Genomic DNA, 17,096 nt, shown 5'->3' with positions numbered 1-17,096 from the left:
ACCAGGTGCTGGGGATGCGGCTCGGGGGCCAAGCTCCCCTGGGTTCAGTCCCTTGTGCTGCCCCCAGTGACAAGGGCCTGAAGGAGGAGCGTCAGCTGGGTTGCAGCTGCACGCAGCGGAAGCTGGGCCTGTGGTCACTCTTGTCTCCTGTAAACCAGGCCTTGGGAGGCAGGCAGCTGGGGGGCCGGCGGGTGACGCCATCAGGAACCCAGGCTCCTCCTCTTTTCCCACTGGACCATCTTTCTTGCTCTTGCAAGGTGGCTGCCCTCTCCCAACATCCCGTCCACAGTCCACTCAGGAAGAGTGAAGGCAGAGTCCTGCATCTCCTGAATCTGTGGTGATCCCCAGGGTTTGTTTTCTGAAGCTCCACCCTCTCTGTCACACCTGGGGCTCATCACCCCTAGCTGCAAGGACCTGCAGGGATGTGACCGTCAGGGCACATTGTAGAATCAGGCAGAGGGCAGATGTTAGGTGGGCAGAAAAGTGTCTCCAAAGCCAGGTTCACGGAGAAACTTTGGCAAGGTGACATTGAGATCGGAAGAACAGCATGAGCCAAGGACAGGAGAATTCAGGGCAAAGGTGAAGGTCGAGACACCATCACTAATAACAAATCCTGTTCACAGTAGCTAGGCAAAAAGGTGAAAGTTTCACTGGTTCTTGCTTCAGGTGTGGCTGGATCCAGGAGTTCTAAATACATCCATCAGGACTCTACTTTGGCCTCTCAGATTCCTTTCTCTCTGTTAGCAGCAGGATCATCTCCAGTGGCTCCTGGCAGAATGCCTTAGTCAGTATCCCCTGGGAAATGAACTAGAAAACCCCTTCTCTCCCTAGTTCTAGCAGGACCCCAGGCTCTTCTTCTTGGCTGAGGTCATCTCTATCCCTGAACCAGCTGGCCAGGGCATGTTGTGAGGGGTCAGAATGAGCCAGTTGGCCAGGCCTGACTCACATTCCCACCCTTGAGCCACACGTGGACCGAGTGTGCGGAGGGAAACCCAGGCAGGGCCGAGGTGGACGTGCTTGGCATTGCCGGGCGGACGGAGCTGCAGGTCCCGGGCCCTGGGGACAGCGCTCTTTGGCCTGGACGTCAGGTGTGTGATTTTACCGCAAGAATCTGAATAGAGGACTCTGGAGGCTGGGGTTCAGTCCAGGTCCGGCTTGGGCTGCTGTTTCCAGGGACCCGGGTGACGATGGCTTGAACGGGTGGGGGCCGTGAGGGCTGCTGTGGCTTAGGCAGGAAGGAGCACCGGCTCTGCTCCAAGGCACTGCTGTGTCACACTGTCCCCTCCTGGTCGCCCCGGGGAGCTCGCCCACCCACCCTCCAGCCTGGCCCTGCCCTTCAGGCACAGCCCGAGGACACACGTCCTCTGCCAGCCACACCTCACTGCCCCGCCGTGTCCCTGTGTCCCTCCCGGAGCAGGGAGGCTTGACCTGCAACCCGCATGTCTGCAGACTTGGTTCAGGAAACGGGCACGGGGCTGCCACAGCCTGCCAGCCCGGCCAAGGGGTCTGTGGGACACCACCAAGGGGCTCCCACAGTCTTGAGAAGCCTGGGAAATGTCACACGCCCTAGGTCACCGTAGGACATTCACAGGGTGTCCCTGTGTGGGTCAGGTCAGCACAAAGCCTGTTGGAGAAGCTGAGTGCCGATATTGAAGGTCTACTGCTAAGTTCACGTCAGTAAGTTGTTTAGCCCGGCGCCGTGGCGCACGCCTGTCATCCCAGGGGCTCAGGAGGCTGAGGCAGGAGGATCGCGAGTTCAAAGCCAGCCTCAGCAATTTACTGAGGTGCTAAGCAACTCCGTGAGACCCTGTCTCTAAATAAAATACAGAATAGGGCTGGGATGGGGCTCCGTGGTCGACCGTCCCTCAATCCCTGGTACCAAAAAAAAGCTATTTAAAAAGTCTGGCTGGACACTCTTGAACACTCACTCTTCACAAGTTCCAGTTGGAAATGGTGGACTCTTTCTTTCTCTGGGGATTGGACCCAGGGCTCTGCCACTGGGCCACGCCCCTCGCATTTTGAGACGGGGCCTCGCTCGTTGTCCAGGCAGGCCCCAAACCTGTGATCCCCCTGCCTCCGCCTCCTGAGTGGCTGGGCCAGAGAGATGGGCTTTTGAGCCGAGGTGGCCCGACCTGGCTGCGCTGGCCTGTGCGAGGTCCAGCCTGGCCCAGGGGTCAGTGTCCACCGCGATGCGGCGCCAGGGCACAGCAGCACTTGGGTCGATCCCCGGGGTCGGCCCCAGCACCCGTCCTTGCCCCCCAGCGGGATGAAGGTGCGCGTCCCGGGGTCTGACGGTCTGAATTTCTCGGCACAGAAATCGGTGCAGATCCGGACAGAAGCTGGCTCCCGGCTCCACCTCCAGCCTCCTCTGGACTATTCCCAAGACTTTGAGCCCCTGGAGGATGTGACTGTCGAGGCAAAGGACCCCTCTGGGGACCGTCCACAGGTAGGGGCTGCCTCGTCCTGTGAGGGGTGCCGCGTCCTGGGGGTCCCGGCCCTCACCTCCGCCGTCCCTCATTCTGACGTCCGTCTCCACACAGAGCAGGGCTGGACGCCTGGCAGCTAGAGACCAGTGTCCAGAGGCATCTGGGGTCAGCGGTCAGCAGGGCTGGTGTAGACGGGGCCAGGGCATCAGTCCCCGCCCGCGAGAGGGAGCTGTGGGGTGAGGGGGCCTGGCAGGGCCAGGGGGACCTGTGGGGACAGAGTGACATTAGACAGGACAGAGGGGAAGGAGGTCTCAGGTGTGGCACTTCGGTTGACACCTGATGGGTAAGAAGGAACACACAGCAGGGAGCGATGGGAAAAGCAAGTCAGGCAGAGGGAACAGCTAGCACAGATGCGCTGAGGCTGAGCGTTTTCAGGGGCAGTGTGCAGGCATGGCTTGATCAAGGGGAACAGACTGAGGTTGGAGGGGCAGTGGGGCCGACCAGGCAGCCAGCAGCAGGCTTGGGCTGGCACGTGGAAGTGGGGATGGACAGTCGGGACTGATCCTAAGGTTGTTGCTTTTATAGTTAAAAGGAACGGGTCAGGTGCCTCCAAGGTGACATGAAGCCAGCTCACCTAGAGGTGGCCCACGAGAGCCGCCTTCTGAGCAGGACCTGCCACCTTAGCCCAAGCAGCTTTGTCGGCCGCGGACCCGGCTGCAGGTCCCACAGCCTCACCCTGGGCACAGCCTTGCTTCTGCTTGTCGCCTCTGTACCCAAAACTGCTTTTACAAAATGAAAGTGGGCCCTAAAGGACGGGGGGCGTGGTCCCGGGGACACCCCTGGTTCTGTGCCTGGGTTTGGGTGTCCTCGCTGGCTCTGGGAGAGGGGCAGGTGGGGGCCAGGGGTCACCTTGTTCACATCCTGGTTGCAAAAAAAAAGCCATTTTCTGTCCCGCGACCCTGTCGGTGACCTTGTCTCCTTGTCCACAGAGCGGGGTCAAGCAGGTGGCGCTGTGCCCGCCGTCAGAACACCCTCCCCACACGCTGCGTTAGGGTCCCCGGCTGTCCCTCTGGCTGGCCTGGGGCGGGATGGTGGCCGGGCTCACCCAGCCCCCCAGGTCCCCTGACCCCCAGCTGTGTGAACAGCGCGACGTCCTCCTCTGCCAGCTTAGCGCTCCCTGCCACACAGGGCGGCGTAGCCGCAGCGCCAGCCCCCCAGCCTTCCTGGGCACAGCCCGGGGGGGGGCCTTCATACCCCCCCCCTGAAGAGGGTCAGTGCTGCGGGCGTGGCCCGTTGGCCTCCACCTGTCCCCTGCTTGGTGATTCTTAAAATGCGGGTGACTGGGTGACATTAGAGCAGGAGGTTCCGTGTGACAGTCTGAGTCAGGGTCTTCTCCTGAACTGTGGGAAGGTCTGGGCGCCACATTCCTGCATGAGAACCAGGACTGGAGCCGGGCAGCAGCTGTCCCGCTGCACAGGTGGGCAGGCCCCAGGCGTCCCCAGGCCACATGCTGGACGCAACAGATGCTAGAGAAGTGAACAATATGTCAGGAGGGGCTCGGATAGACAGGCAGGCTGCTGTTTTACACGGAGTGGCTGGACAGGGACTTCGCTTTGACAGGTGACAGCTCCATGGAGACGTCCAGGGAGGGAGGGAGTGAGCCAGGTGGAGCAGAGACTCCTAGGCCCAGGGGTAGCAGGTGCAAAGGCCCTGAGGCAGGGAGCCAGTGGGGAGGGAGGGGTGAGGAAGAGGAGGAGGGTCAGATTGCAGAGGGCCTGAGAGCCACGGTAAAGATGTGGGATTTTCCTTATGTCAGACAGGAAGCCATGACAGGGATTTGAGCAGTTGAACAACCAGTAAAGAGAAGGTACCACCTTCCAGAGAGTTCCACCAGGTGCCAGGTCTGCTGTCCCCTTCCCTTGGAGCCCGGGCAGTGTGCCGCGATGGGGGGCGTCATTTCCACGTACAGGAGCAGCTCTGATCACATGTCGGGAATGAGACGAAGGACACTTTTTCCCCTATTAAAATGTCTTATTTCCCAGATAATGCACAACCGATATAAAAATCCTAACGGTAAATAAGCCAGGGGACGCGGGACTTCCCACGGGGATGTCCACCCCCCACGGCTGCTGTGACCACGGGCCCATCTGGGCGTGGGAAGGCCATCCCAGCCAGCGTCCCAGCGTCCCTGAAGGGCTCTGGTGTGTCCCCTCCCGGGACTCGTTGATTCCAGCAGTGGACCTGGAAAGCCACGGGCTCACTCGTAGCGCAGTTCCCTGGCTCGCGTGCCCCTGAGGTCTGGGACGACCCTGTGACAGCCGTGTAACAGGGACAACTCCGTCCGTCCCCTTGATGCGCTCACTGTTAACTCGGTAGCACCACGGCCACGTCCCCAGGCCAGCTCTCCCGGCCTCCTGTAGCCCAGGGCTGAGGGCACAGGGGCCGGAGCTGGGGCCCGGGATGTGACTCCTGGTGCCCTCACCCGCTGTGCGCCTGCGGTGGCGCTGGGCCAGCAGAGAGGGCGCGGGGGACCAGCTCTGGGGCGGGGGCGGGGAGGCCCACAGGAGAGCCAGGTGCCCGTGGCCTCCAGGGTCAGTATGGGACGTCACTTGTAACACGCAGGTCCTCTCTGCTTGTCCCCAGGATTCCAAGTCCCCCCCGCGCACCACACACTGTGACTTCAGGTTCTCCCTCCTGAAGGCGCGCCAGCACCCCGAGCCTCCGGGCGGCAGCGACAAGGACCGGATCCTCCTCACGATCCAGGATGTGACGGTAGGTCAGGGTCGGGTTCCAGTCCAGCCGTGAGGCCGCGGGGTCCTGGGATGCCCTGAGTGATTCTGGGAAATGTCCAGATCCTCAGAGGCGCTGGCTTATTTTTTTGTCATGTTTGATTTTTTTAGTGGTGGGTGGACACAGTCTTGTTTACTAATTTACTTTTATGTGCTGCTGAGGACCGAGCCCAGTGCCTCAAACGTGCAAGGCAAGCGCTCTGCCCCTGAGCCCCAGCCCCAGCGCCCGAACGGCATTCCTTAATGGTGGGCATCCACGTTAAGTGAGCACCTACTAAGTGCTGAGAACCCCGTTGAGCACGTCACGTCCATGGCCAGGTCACCCCGTGGGTGCATTCAGGCTGGGAGTCCCCATTCCTGTTACGGCTTGAGGACATTGAGGGGCGGAGAAATGATGTCACTCACCTGGGTCGCAGGGGAGCCGACACCGGAGCCCAGGCTCTCCCACTGCCGGCCACTGTCCGCGGTGACTGTGACCGATGCCGTCCCTGGGAGCAGGGTGTCCGAGGTGGCCGTCCGACATCAGTCATGCTTAATAGTGTTCTAAACAGTGACAGGGAGGGGCCCCTGAGCAGACGCCTCCCGGTGACCCCTTAGCGGCGCCCATCAGTGGAAAGTGTTTTGCAGAAACAGAACAAATGAGAAATAAGCAGACAATCCCCAGCGGAGGGACAGTCTCCCAGACACCTGGCCCAGGGTCTTCACCAACGTCAGCGGCGTGAGAAACCAGGAAGGCCAGGGGCTGACCCGGATTAAAGGGTGGCAAAGAGAGGTGGCCGTCGTGCACCGTGAGGGGGTGCTGATCCAGATGGCCTGGGGCAGCGGCAACAGTTGAGGGTGGACTCCATCCGTGTGATGCCGCAGAGGTGCTTGGTGGCCTGAGTGTGAGGTCCATGTGGCGGCCGTGCAGGAGAGCTCCCTGTTCTCAGGAGACCGTCCCCAAGGGTGAGGCCAGGTGACAGTGTCAGAAACCTGTGGGGGTCAGAATGAGGAGCGCTCGTGACGATCGGGAGGAGAGACGAGCAGGAGCCAGCGTCTGGCCAGCGTCAGGAGGCCGCAGCTGGTGTCCGTCACACCCTGTGGCCAATTTTCTATGGGTTTTCCATTTTTCAAAATTATAAGTTAAAAAAAGAGCTGATACGTTACGGAGCGAAAGAGCCGCGTCAGCAGAGCCGTGCTGAGCTCAGCAGGGGGGGAGATGACGGGAAACAGGCCTGGGGACAAAGCCTGGCCGGCCACCGTGTCCAGCTCAGGTCCCCACTGAGTTTCCGCTCCTCCTCTCCAGGACGCCACCCCTGGGGCAGCTGGGGGCTGGGACAGGGGATCTCTCCACATTGTTCCCCACAGATCACAGGTGGGATCTACGATCAGCTCAAGATAAATAGCAAAGAGACGGACAGACACACAGACCCCACACACATGTGCTCCCCCCACCCTGCAGTTCGGATCCTGGGCTCCTCCTTTTCAGTTTCCCTGTGACTACGATTTGTCGCCAAGTCTGAAAACCACAGTTAAAAGGGAAGGAGGCGGCGGTTCTCAGAATCGCGTACACGCAAGAACACGTAGGGGAGTTGTCTAAATGTGTCGGGGCTGAGTTTGAGGTCACACGATTTGTATGTAGGACGGATTCCGCTCGTCGGAGCGACCTGAAGGGTCCTGGATGGCTCAGTGGATGGGGGAGGGTTTGAGTTTTCTATTTTTTTTTTCCTCGAGATGCTGTGTGCTCTGTGGTTTGAAAGTCTGAACGGTCATATCAAAGGCTCTGCCGTTCATACAAGGCCATTGATCCCCGTGAGACTGAGGCACATTGATCAGGAACGGGAGTTTACTTGGACTGATCAGTTACGACTGAGAACTCGCCGGCCCAGGCCGACTGACGCGTGCTCCGGGGTCTGACAGGTCTTAAGGTGTTTTAAAGACCAAATCCACAGTGGAGAGGCCGCCGGTCATTTGCATATGGATTGAGATTGGTGTGGGCAGTTCAGTGAGGCCCCGGTTCAAAATGACAGAAGCTGGGGTCAGCTCAGTGCAGAGCACCCTGAGATCAGCCCAGTGCAGGGGTGTGTGTGTGTGTGTGTGTGTGTGTGTGTGTGTGTGTGTGTGTGTGCGCGCGTGTGTGTGTGTGGCTCACACTTGGGAGAACAGTGCAGAGAAGGTAGAGGTGTGAAGCGGAGTCTCCTGGTTGGCCGTCAGGGTGGACGGGACTGTGCTGGTGGGAGGGGCTTGGCCGCGGGGGAGGCTGGGCCGGGACCAGGAGGCAGCTGGGCCCGGGTGTGTGTGGTAGCTGTCCAGGCTGCGCTCGCCATTGTCACTGATTTATTCTGAACTGGAAAATGTAACCTGACCGTGCGCCTCGTGTTTGCGGTGGCCCCCAGGCCCTCCTGAGTGACACTACAGCTCCCTTAAGGGAGCCCGGGCTGAATCCCCCCTGGGAGCCCCGTTTCCTCCTCCAGCTAGAAGGTGGCCGTGTCTGTCGCCGCCTGCACTGAGACTGGGAGTCCCGGGTCAGGTTGCAGGGAAACCCGTCCACACGTAGCCCACGGCCCCTCTTGTCCCCGGACTGCTGTGGCCGTCTTGTGAGTTAGACGTTCACCACTCAGAGCAGGCGTCCCCCTTCCCCGTCAAGCTTGGGGACAGCAGACACACCCTGTCCCGTCCCCACTGTGCCTCTGGTCCCTGGAGGAGGGCCTCGTCTGGAGTTAGCTGTGAGTGAATCTTTGTGAAGAAGTGAGTCGAATGATCGAGGGACAGAGTCAGTGTGGGCCACCCAGGCTGCGTCCAGTCGTCACATCACGGGGACAGTGTTTCCCAGACCATGAATCAGGTCACAGAATCTGACGAAAAAAATCCTTGTGCTGCCAGGGGTTGAGGTGCCCGTTTGGGCCCCACGTGGGGTGGTCCTGGGACCTCTGGCCCTGGCCTTCATTCCAAAGAATGTTCTAAGTTGCACGTGAGGCAGGGGGATGTCCCCAGCCACAGCGCGTGCCCTGGGAGGGAGTGGCGGGGACCCTGGGGGACAGTCACAGCCAACATGGCCATGGGAGAGACAGACAGATCCTTGTCAGGAGCCTGCTTTCTTGGTGTTTGATTTCCTCCCACTTTTTTTGTTAATTAATAACCAGTTCACAGTTTTCTGGGGACTGGGTGGAGTGAACCTGCCGGTCAGACTTGGCCCCGGGGTGCCATCTGCGATTCCACCTTAGACACTGGGCTTCTGAGAGGGCTTCTCCTCCCCGGTGGCACCTGAGTCACTTCAGGCTGCAGCAGAGGCCCCTCGGCCAGTCCTGGTTGTGTCCCCGACCTCCTCTCTCAGCATCTATGGCAGCCGGGCTGAGACCCTCCCCAGCCTCGTCCAGGTTCCTTTGTCCCTCACAGCTCCGGGCGGTGTCCTCCTGGGGAAGCCAGAGCGCGTCTTCAGCTCTGCACTCGGAAGCCTCCTGAGCTAACTCCGAGTCCCCGCCCACCCAGGACACAGTTCAGCCAAGATCCTGCTGTGACAGTCACACCCCCTCCTGGCGTTTCCAGATCACACACTCATTGCCAGAGTTCCCAGCCGCAGCACCTTGATGCCCGTCTTCCCACCATCCGTCTGTCTAGGGTGTTTTCTCCAAGATGACCAAAGCTGCCTACGCAGCCTCCCTCCCCCTCAGCCCTGCTCGTTCCCAGGCACCGGGACTAGGACGGGGACATCCTTGGGAGCCGTCATCCAGCCCACCACACCACTTGGTTTATTAGCCAGTCATCAAACCTCCATCGATGGCTTCTCCCTTTCTCAGGGCCGTGTGGGTGCTGTGAGGACGCAGGGTGGCGGAGCGAGGTTGGCCCCGTGTACTGGTTTGTCCCCAGGTCTACTGTGTCTTTTTTGGTCCCAGAATAAAATGTAAAGTGCCCTTTTTCCCCCTTTCAGAAGTGTCGTGGTTTGGCTGATGGGTTTCTGGTCGCTCTAAATATAGAATGTAATGCTCAGCCTGCTGTCTCGTGGGGACAAAAGAAACCCGTAAGAATTTTCAGGCCTTAGAGGAAGTGCTCAAGTGGGGGTCCTGCCGCGTGGCCTGCCCCAGGGAGACAGAGGAAGCCGGGAAGATCCCAGGCAGATGCAGCTCAGTGCTCACCGTCCGGACACTTTGGGGCTCTGCCAAAGCGTCCTGCCACCTGGGGACGGCCCTCTGCCTCGTTGTACCTCTGGACTTCCAGGTTGTGTGGAGGACCCTGGAAGTTCGTATTCACCATCATTTTCCATTCAGCGTCAGGGTTGCCTGATCAGGAATGTGAATTCTCAGGCCCGTCACAGACCCGCTGGCTCAGAAAGTCTGGGTGTGGCCCGGGGCCTGCTGTGACAAGCCCCACACCCACCGCGTCCTCTCTTCCGCTCCCTCTCCCCTCTGTGTTCTGGTGGCGTCTCCATCCCTGCCGATCCCTGCTGTAGACCCTGCTCCCTCCTGAACTTGGGGAGCGGGGACACACACAGATGTGTTGTTACTAGTCGTCAGCTGGGGGGACGGCTCCTGGGGGGGCGTGACCTGTCTGTCAAGTGAGGCTCCCCCTGGCACCAGCCTCGCCCTCCACGCGTCTTCTCGGCTCTCGCAGGAACTAAGGAAGAGTCTGGAAGCCCGCGTCGGCCGGCAGAGGGCCCAGGAGGACTGTTCCAGCGACGAGGACGATTCCATCGAGGAGGACGTGCTCCCTGAGCCGGAGCCTGGGGACCCTGCCCCCGGGGGATGCCCCAGAGACGAGCCCGCTCCGTCCAGCGGGATCCCAGAAGCAACGGACGTGTCCAAGGACCGGGAGGCAGCACGGCCTCCCCAGCGCCCGGAGCCCCTCGTGGTGCTGGAGTTCAACCCGGCCTCCAAAAGTGAGCCCCCCGCCCCCCCCACCCCCACCCCCAGGCGTTGATGATCCGACCCCAGGACTTGAACCTGAGCAGCTCTGCTCTGAATCCCCGTCTCAGTAGACAGCCGAGGTCCGGGAGCCGTCCACCAGGTCTCTGTCGTTGGCAGGAGGCAGAGGTCATGAGGTCCAGATGGCCCTGGGATTCCAGTCCTAGGTGCTGGCAGGGAGTCCTGGGCCGTCCCTAAGCATGGGGGGGGGGGGGCGAGCAGCATCCAGATGGCTAACGCCCAGCGGCTTCTGCCAAAGAGGCTGTTCATTGGCTCCGAGCTGAAAATGGAGAGCTGTGGGTCGGACTCAGCTCCCTCCCCTCCCTCCCTTCCCCTCTCCTCCCTTCCCCTCCCTTCCCCTCTCCCCTCCCTCTCCTCCCCTGTCCCCTCCCCTCCTCTCCTCCCCTGTCCCCTCCCCTCCTCTCCTCCCCTTTGCAGTGACTGGGTGTCCTTCTCAGGCAGTGTCCATGGTGCGGAGCCACCGCTGGGCCTTCCATTGGAAAGTGAATTTTTCTTTCCTAAAAGCTTTAGCAAACTCCCAGAGCTGGCTCTCCAGACCACATCGGGGGACTCACCCGAGTCAGGTGCCATCTCTAAACTAGTCACCTGGCACCGACGGGCCCACCCAGTGCTGTGGACCCCGAGCTCTGGCTCAGGGCTGGGCCCCGCTGCCCCTCTTTCCGTCCCAAGAGCGTCCCCAAAGCCGTGAGCCAGCAAAGAGCAGGTCGTGTTTCCTGAACTGACCTGAAGGTTGGGGAGGGACACCAGGGGCGTGTGCAGTGGGCGGGGCCTTAGGGGCTGGGCGCCGCAGCTGGGAGCTCACACGCAGGAGTAAGTCCAGGGCCGGGGTCAGCGTCTGCCGAGTCCCTGTCCTCAGCTTGGAGATGGCGTCTCTGTGCTTCTCCAAGGGCTTCCTCTGTCACCGGGCCCATTCTCTTCTCCCAAGGACAGGTCTTGGATTGGCCCCACCTAATGGCTCATGTTAACCGACTTATCCTGTCTCCAAATATGGCCACCCTGAGGGTGGACTGGGGTCAGGACTTCGGTAGGTGAACTTGGGGCCATCACCGTGTCCATAGTGGGCAGTCCTGGGAAGGCCACACCCGTGGCCTGTGTCTCCAGCGAGGACCCTTGTCCCTCAGACCTGCCCCCGTGTCCTGTCCCCTCCTGCCCTGTGCGGCTGCTCCCGCCAGGATCCCCAGCGCCCTCCGTGCCTGAGCCTGAGCCCGACACTGTCCCTGCCCCTCCCCGGCCTCTGCTCAGGGCGACCTTCTCTGCCAAGTCGCCTTTGCACTTCCACCAGGACCCGCTGGCCAGGCCCCCGCTGTGCTCCCAAATTGTCACTGGGGTGCCTTGTCTCACCAGCCCAGTTGCCTCTGTCCCCCAGCCTGACACTGTGCCAAGCCACAGGCCAGCACGGGCCTCCCCTGTGGTACCCAGCTGGGCCATGCGCTGCGGGAGGTCACTGCCAAGTCCACAGAGGTGCGTGCCCACCTGCTGGGGCAGCGAGTGGCCAGGGCAGTGTGAATGTGCTCCTCTGCCAGAGCCGGGAGGCAGGGGAGGGCTTCCAGGAGGCCCCCGAGTCCTGCCTGGACACGGGTCCAGCCATTTCTGGGTGTGAAGGACCAGGCCACAGAGCAGTGGCGACTCTGTCTCTGGGCACAGGGAGGAAGGACGGGCCCGAATCTCCAGGCACTTTGTGTTTGAACTCGTGGGTTGTGCGGCAGTCCCCTCTCATGGGCTGACGATGGCCCTGCGCAGGGCTGTGAGTGTGGCCATGCCCCTCTGTCCCCTTCCATCTGCAGCCTCTGGTGGGTTTAGCCCTAGCAGGAGACGAGCTCTCAGGAAAGGAGTGGCCTGGCAGCCCCAGGGCCTCTGGGGGTCTCCCCAGACCCCATCGTGGGACTGGAGCTGCAGACCTGAGAAGCCAGTTGGTCCCGCTGTTCATTCTCATGCACATCACCCCCCGGTGGCACTCCATGTCATCAAGGGGGACAGGAGACATGCACATCAATACACAAACAGGAACAACGCCAGCATTTATCCTGGTGACATGTGGCAGACACCATTCTGAGAGCTTCCCCTGGAGTCCTTCCTTTAATCCCCACCACAGCCCCAAGGAAAATACTGTCACTCTACTTGTTTCACAGGAAGGGAAACCAAGGCACAGAGCGGTCATGTGACTTGCCTAAGGTCACACAGTAAGAAGAAGCAGAGCTGGAATCAAAACTCCAAAAGTCTGAGACTAGAGCCTGAGCTGTTAACCACTAGGCTAAACAAACAGGCCAAACAAAGTCATAAAGCAGTAGTTGGGCTTTGGGGAGCCAATAGGTCACTCTTCATGTCACCTCCAAGGGTGGGAAACAAATGAGAGGTAGGCATGGGACTCCGGAAGGTAGAGTTGTTTTTCTAAGACGTGGAAAGGGGAGGGCCAGGTGTCAGGGTCAAGTTGGGACGTCCAGGAGAGACAGGGACCGCTTGGTCTCAAAAGCCACCAAGATTAGAACAAGATGCTGGTGGGGGATGGGCTTGGGGCCACTGTAGTTGGAGTGGTCAGGGACACCTCAGAGGAGGTGTATTGAAGCTGGGACAGGAGGGATCAGCTGGGGCCAGCTGGGGCCCAGCTCTCAGGTGCAGGGCTCAGCAAGCCCAGGGTTGGAGGAGGTTGGGTGTGGTGTGCCCAGGACAAGGACCGAGTGAGCCATGGAGCTAAGCAGAGGAGGCCGGTGGAGGTTCTGGGCCAGGTCCCTGAAGAACCGGGGGGGCCTAGGGTTGCAGTGACAAAGTCTGGACTTTGGGACCTTAGAAGATATCCTTTCTAAACTGTTGATGGCCCTGGTGGACCTCCAGCTACCATTTCTGGGCATCCTCCATGTGGGGAGGAGGGGCTGGTACCCAGTGAGCCCAGGGACTCAGGGCTGCACCTGGAGCCAGGCAGGCCTGGCCAAACCCCAATTCCATCACCAAGCTCTGTGACCTTGGTCAAATGACCTGGACCCCAGAGTCCTCCCCTCTAGTAGGCTGTATCAGTTTCCTCCTGCTGCTGTAACGAGTGAGCACAAACTCGGTGAATTCAAACAGCACAGGTTTGTCATCCTGCAGATCTGCAGGTGCAGAGTGTGATTGAGTCCCGCTGGAGCAAGGTCAGGGTGTCGGCAGGACGGCACCCATGGGAGGCTGTGGGACCCTGTGTCCAGGCCTCATCCAGCACGTCCAGCTGCTCAGCTCAGCACGCCCATCTTCACAGCCAGGAACTGACCTCGCATCTCCCAGGCTGCTCCCACGCCCCATCCCTTCCCCCGCCTCGTGTGGGCACGCACATGGTGCGGGTGATTGTCGGTGTACAGGTGACATGAAGTGTCCCATGTGAACCATTTCCCAGTCCATTCAGTGTCATTAAAGTGAGTTCACCTCCTGGAACCTTCACTGCCCAGGTCCAGTTTTCCGTCCTCCCAAGCTGGAACTCTCACCTGCCTCCCGGTGGGGCCCAGCACCGTCTGCCCACTCGCTGCCCAGTGCCCGGCGTCCCCTTGCACTCAGCAGCCGTCAGCCCGCCCCAGGCCTCTGCACACACTGTTCCCAAGTCCAGAGTGCCAGCGTGGTGCCCGTGGTCAGCCCAGGGCCTCTTCACTGCCACAGGCCCCACACAGTCCCTCACCCTCTGGCTGCACGCGCTTCCTGACCTGGGCCAGCCCCTGTCACGCCCAGCTCTCGCGTCCCCTCAGCTGTCCTCCCTCCAGCCGAGATCCCGAGGGCAGCGGCTGTGTTTCCCTCTGAGGGGGCTGTCGGGCTGACCGTGGTCTGTGGCCGCCCAGCCCAGCCCATCAGCTGGAGTCTGACTGTGACCTGCCCCCTGCAGGTCACCAGAGGGAGAGGAGTCTGTCAGCCAAGCGGAAGGACAACCCCGAGGTCTTCATTCCCACCAAACCTGACCCGAACCGGAACCCCCAGCCGCCCGCGGTGGCCCCAGACCAGGAGAGGGCCTGCTCCCGTAAGAGCTGGGGCCCCTGCGCGGGAGCCGGGCGGGAGTGGGGTGCGCCCCGTGGGGTTCCACCGGGGACCTCGCCTCCCTGTTCTCCCTGCCCTCCCTGCCAGGGCTCGTCATTCGGGGTCTCTAGAGAACTCCCCCGTGACGGGGAGGGAAAAGGGCCCCGGGTGGGTAGATGAGGGAGTTGTTCGTGCGGCTTCATTGTAAGTCCAGCCTCCAGGGTGGCTGTAGGGAGGGGAGCCGGGAGGAGGTCTGGCTGAGGGTGTGTGGAAGGATGGCACCCAGGCGCTGCTAGTTAACCCTGCCAAAGCCCAGAACCCGACTACGTGGGAAGGCTGCCAACGTCAGACAATGCAGTCTAGATGACAGCTATAAAGAGTGACTTTATGTGAAGGAGAATGTCAGACAAAGGATGGTGGCCTTCAGGCACAGCTGGATCCAGGCAGCTAAAACAGATCCGCAGTCTTCCTCTCTCCCTTGCTAAGTGCCTGAGAATGAAAGGCCCAAAGAAGTAAAGCGATTTGGGAGGCCGGAGCCTGCGGAATGGGATGGGGAAGCTGGGAGTCGGCCGAGTCATGGGGCCCGGGCTCCTCATGTGGATGGGATGGGGCCAGGTCTGCTCCAGCTGTGAAGGAGACTGGGCAGATCTGTGCGTGGACAAGCCACCCAGGTCTCAGCCCCCAGAGGAGGGCTCTGGGCTCTGCTGGGTTCCACTTCCATGGGAGTGGCCCAGGGACTGCAGCAGCCAGACCCCAAGGGGCAGAGGTGGCTTCTTGGAAAGGCCCGGAGCCTGGGAGGAGGCCTGTCTGGGCCCCGAGGAAGGTAGAGCTGGGCGGCAGCCACGCTCAGCCAGTCAAGGTCCTGCAGTGGCGGGGCCACATGGTGTCACCTTGGGGAGTGGTCCACTGTGAGAAAATCTGTCGGGTCAGCAGTAGGACTGGGGACAGGAAGCTGCCGTGAGAGCCGCTGGTGGGTCCTGGCTTGGCCCCCGGGGGTCTGGGAAGGAAAGAGGGGAAGGACCCCAGGCTAGGTGCGCGGCCGTCGGCCCTCCAGCTGCACCAGGGCTGGGACCGGGGCCGTCCCACGTGGTCACTGAGCCTGCCCACTGACCGCTCCCATGTGCTCTGCCTGCGCCGTCTCTGCCACCTTGCACCTGGGTTGGTTTCCAGGGCTGTGTGACTTCAGTACCAGACACGTCGCCTTGCAGTTCCTGCAGCTGGAAGGCCAAGTTCCAGTGTCGAGGGCCGTCCACAGAAGGTCCCTCCCTGAGCCCCTGCAGTCAGTCCTCAGCTTGTGGCAGCACAGCCCTGTCCCCGTGGCCTCCTCCCAGGGTGCACGAGTGTCCGTGTCCAGACTCCCCAGTCATGACGACACCGGCCGTGTCCAGTGACGACCCAGGAGTGCACTCCCCTCGAGCCACGTCCCCAGCCCTTCTAGTTTTACTTTGAGACAGGGTCCTGCTGAGGCTGGCTTTGAACTTGCGATCCTCCCGCCTCAGCCCCCGAGTTGCTGGGATCACAGGTGTGTGCCACCGCACGTGGCCCTGATGACCTCATCTTACCTTCATCATCTGCAAAGACCCTATTTCCAACAAGGCCACATTCCCAGGAAGGAGGGGGAGGGTCTGACATCTGCTTAGGAGACTCGGCCCACCCGGTGACACCGGCCCTCCCCCAGCCCCGTGAGAAGCAGAGCTCAGCTAATCAGGATGAGTCCTTTCTCTAGAAAGCTCTCAGATGGTCTGACAAGTCACAGTTAGCATAAGTGCGAAACTTTAAAAATATGTGAGGACAGTTTTATATGTGCCTACGATGCACCTGTTAAAAGAAATAGAAAAACAGCTGGGTGTGGTGGCACACGCCTGTGATCCCCGCACTCAGGAGGCTGAGGCAGGAGGATCATGAGTTCAAGGCCATACTCAGCAATTTAGGGAGGCCCTAAGCGACTCTGTGAGACCCTGTCTCAACAAGAAAAACAAAAGAGGCTGGGGGGGGCAGTGGGTCAGCCCTCTCCCCCCCCACACCCCCCGTCCAACCCCCAGAAGAATGAACGAGTAACAGGTCGACCAGCAGAGTCCAGAAGGGGGAGGGGGACGTGGACAGAGCTGAGCGTCAGAATGGAGAGGGCTTCATCATCTGCCTTTCTGAACCCGTCACAATGCGCCCGCTGTCGTGTGCCCGCAGTGCACACTGAAAACTCTGTCAGATGAGTAAAAGCAGGTGGTGAGATCAGGGTGACGGGGAACAAGAGCAGGGAGAGCAGAGAGGCCGGGGTGAAGGGTGACAGTCCAAGGTCACGGTGGTGACCACGACCTTCCTGCCCCACTGTGGAGACGCTTGCGCTAGGACAGGAACGTGTGCGTCCCTGGGTGCACCTGGGAGGCAGCGGTCACCGGCTCCTGCTGGCCTTTGGTGGGAGAGTGGCTTGTCCCGTCCGTCTTTCAAGAGGCCGCCGTGGGAGGTGGTGGACCCTCCTCCCGAGCACCGTTGGGGCCCAGCATTTGTCTCTGAAATACACTTGGCCAGGTCTGGAGAGCTGGTCACTGAGAGGAACGCCGAGGTCCCTGCATTGTCACCTCCCTCACTGAAAACGGGGTTGCAGAGAGCAGGTTCCAAGGGCAGCCTCACGGGCCGGGGCCAGAGCCACCCTAGGGTCCCTCAGACAGGTGGTCAAGGGCAGCAGATGCTTTGCAGAGCCTACTCCACGCAGAGCCCCAGAGCCAGCCGCTCCTCTGGGGTGGGAAGGGTCTCGGCCCCCTGGCCGAGTCGGATGGAGCATTTGGCCTTGGCCAGAGTCTGGGTTGTGGGGAAGACGTGTTTTTAAACCCTGGTATCCTGCTGAGTGTCCTGGATGGTCACACCAGAGGGACAAGGAACGGAGGCATCTTCAGATAGTCCCAAACAGATTCACCCTCCTGCAGGCAAACGTAATCTGCCGTGCTTTGACCTGGGTGAGGCTGTCTTATTTGGAAAAGTCTTTTGGAGGAGTATTGGGGATGGAAACCAGGAGGGCTTTA

The 17,096-nt window shown here is 60.8% G+C and overlaps 1 protein-coding gene across 1 annotated transcript in view; it reads left to right on the top strand.

The window, feature by feature from the left end:
* Katnip (katanin interacting protein) overlaps window positions 1–17,096 on the top strand; it is a 139,157-nt gene that overhangs the window by 60,004 nt on the left and 62,057 nt on the right. The window contains exons 6-9 of the mRNA XM_078024169.1: window positions 2,315–2,446; window positions 5,070–5,198; window positions 9,803–10,067; window positions 13,952–14,083. Of these exons, the coding sequence (XP_077880295.1) occupies window positions 2,315–2,446; window positions 5,070–5,198; window positions 9,803–10,067; window positions 13,952–14,083 (658 nt within the window). The remainder of the gene's footprint in view (window positions 1–2,314; window positions 2,447–5,069; window positions 5,199–9,802; window positions 10,068–13,951; window positions 14,084–17,096) is intronic.

The sequence above is a fragment of the Ictidomys tridecemlineatus genome, chromosome 10 (genome assembly GCF_052094955.1).
Source record: "Ictidomys tridecemlineatus isolate mIctTri1 chromosome 10, mIctTri1.hap1, whole genome shotgun sequence".
NCBI lineage: Eukaryota > Metazoa > Chordata > Mammalia > Rodentia > Sciuridae > Ictidomys > Ictidomys tridecemlineatus.
The sequence above is the reverse complement of the archived record's forward strand: the minus strand, read 5'-3'. Positions and strand labels throughout refer to the sequence as shown.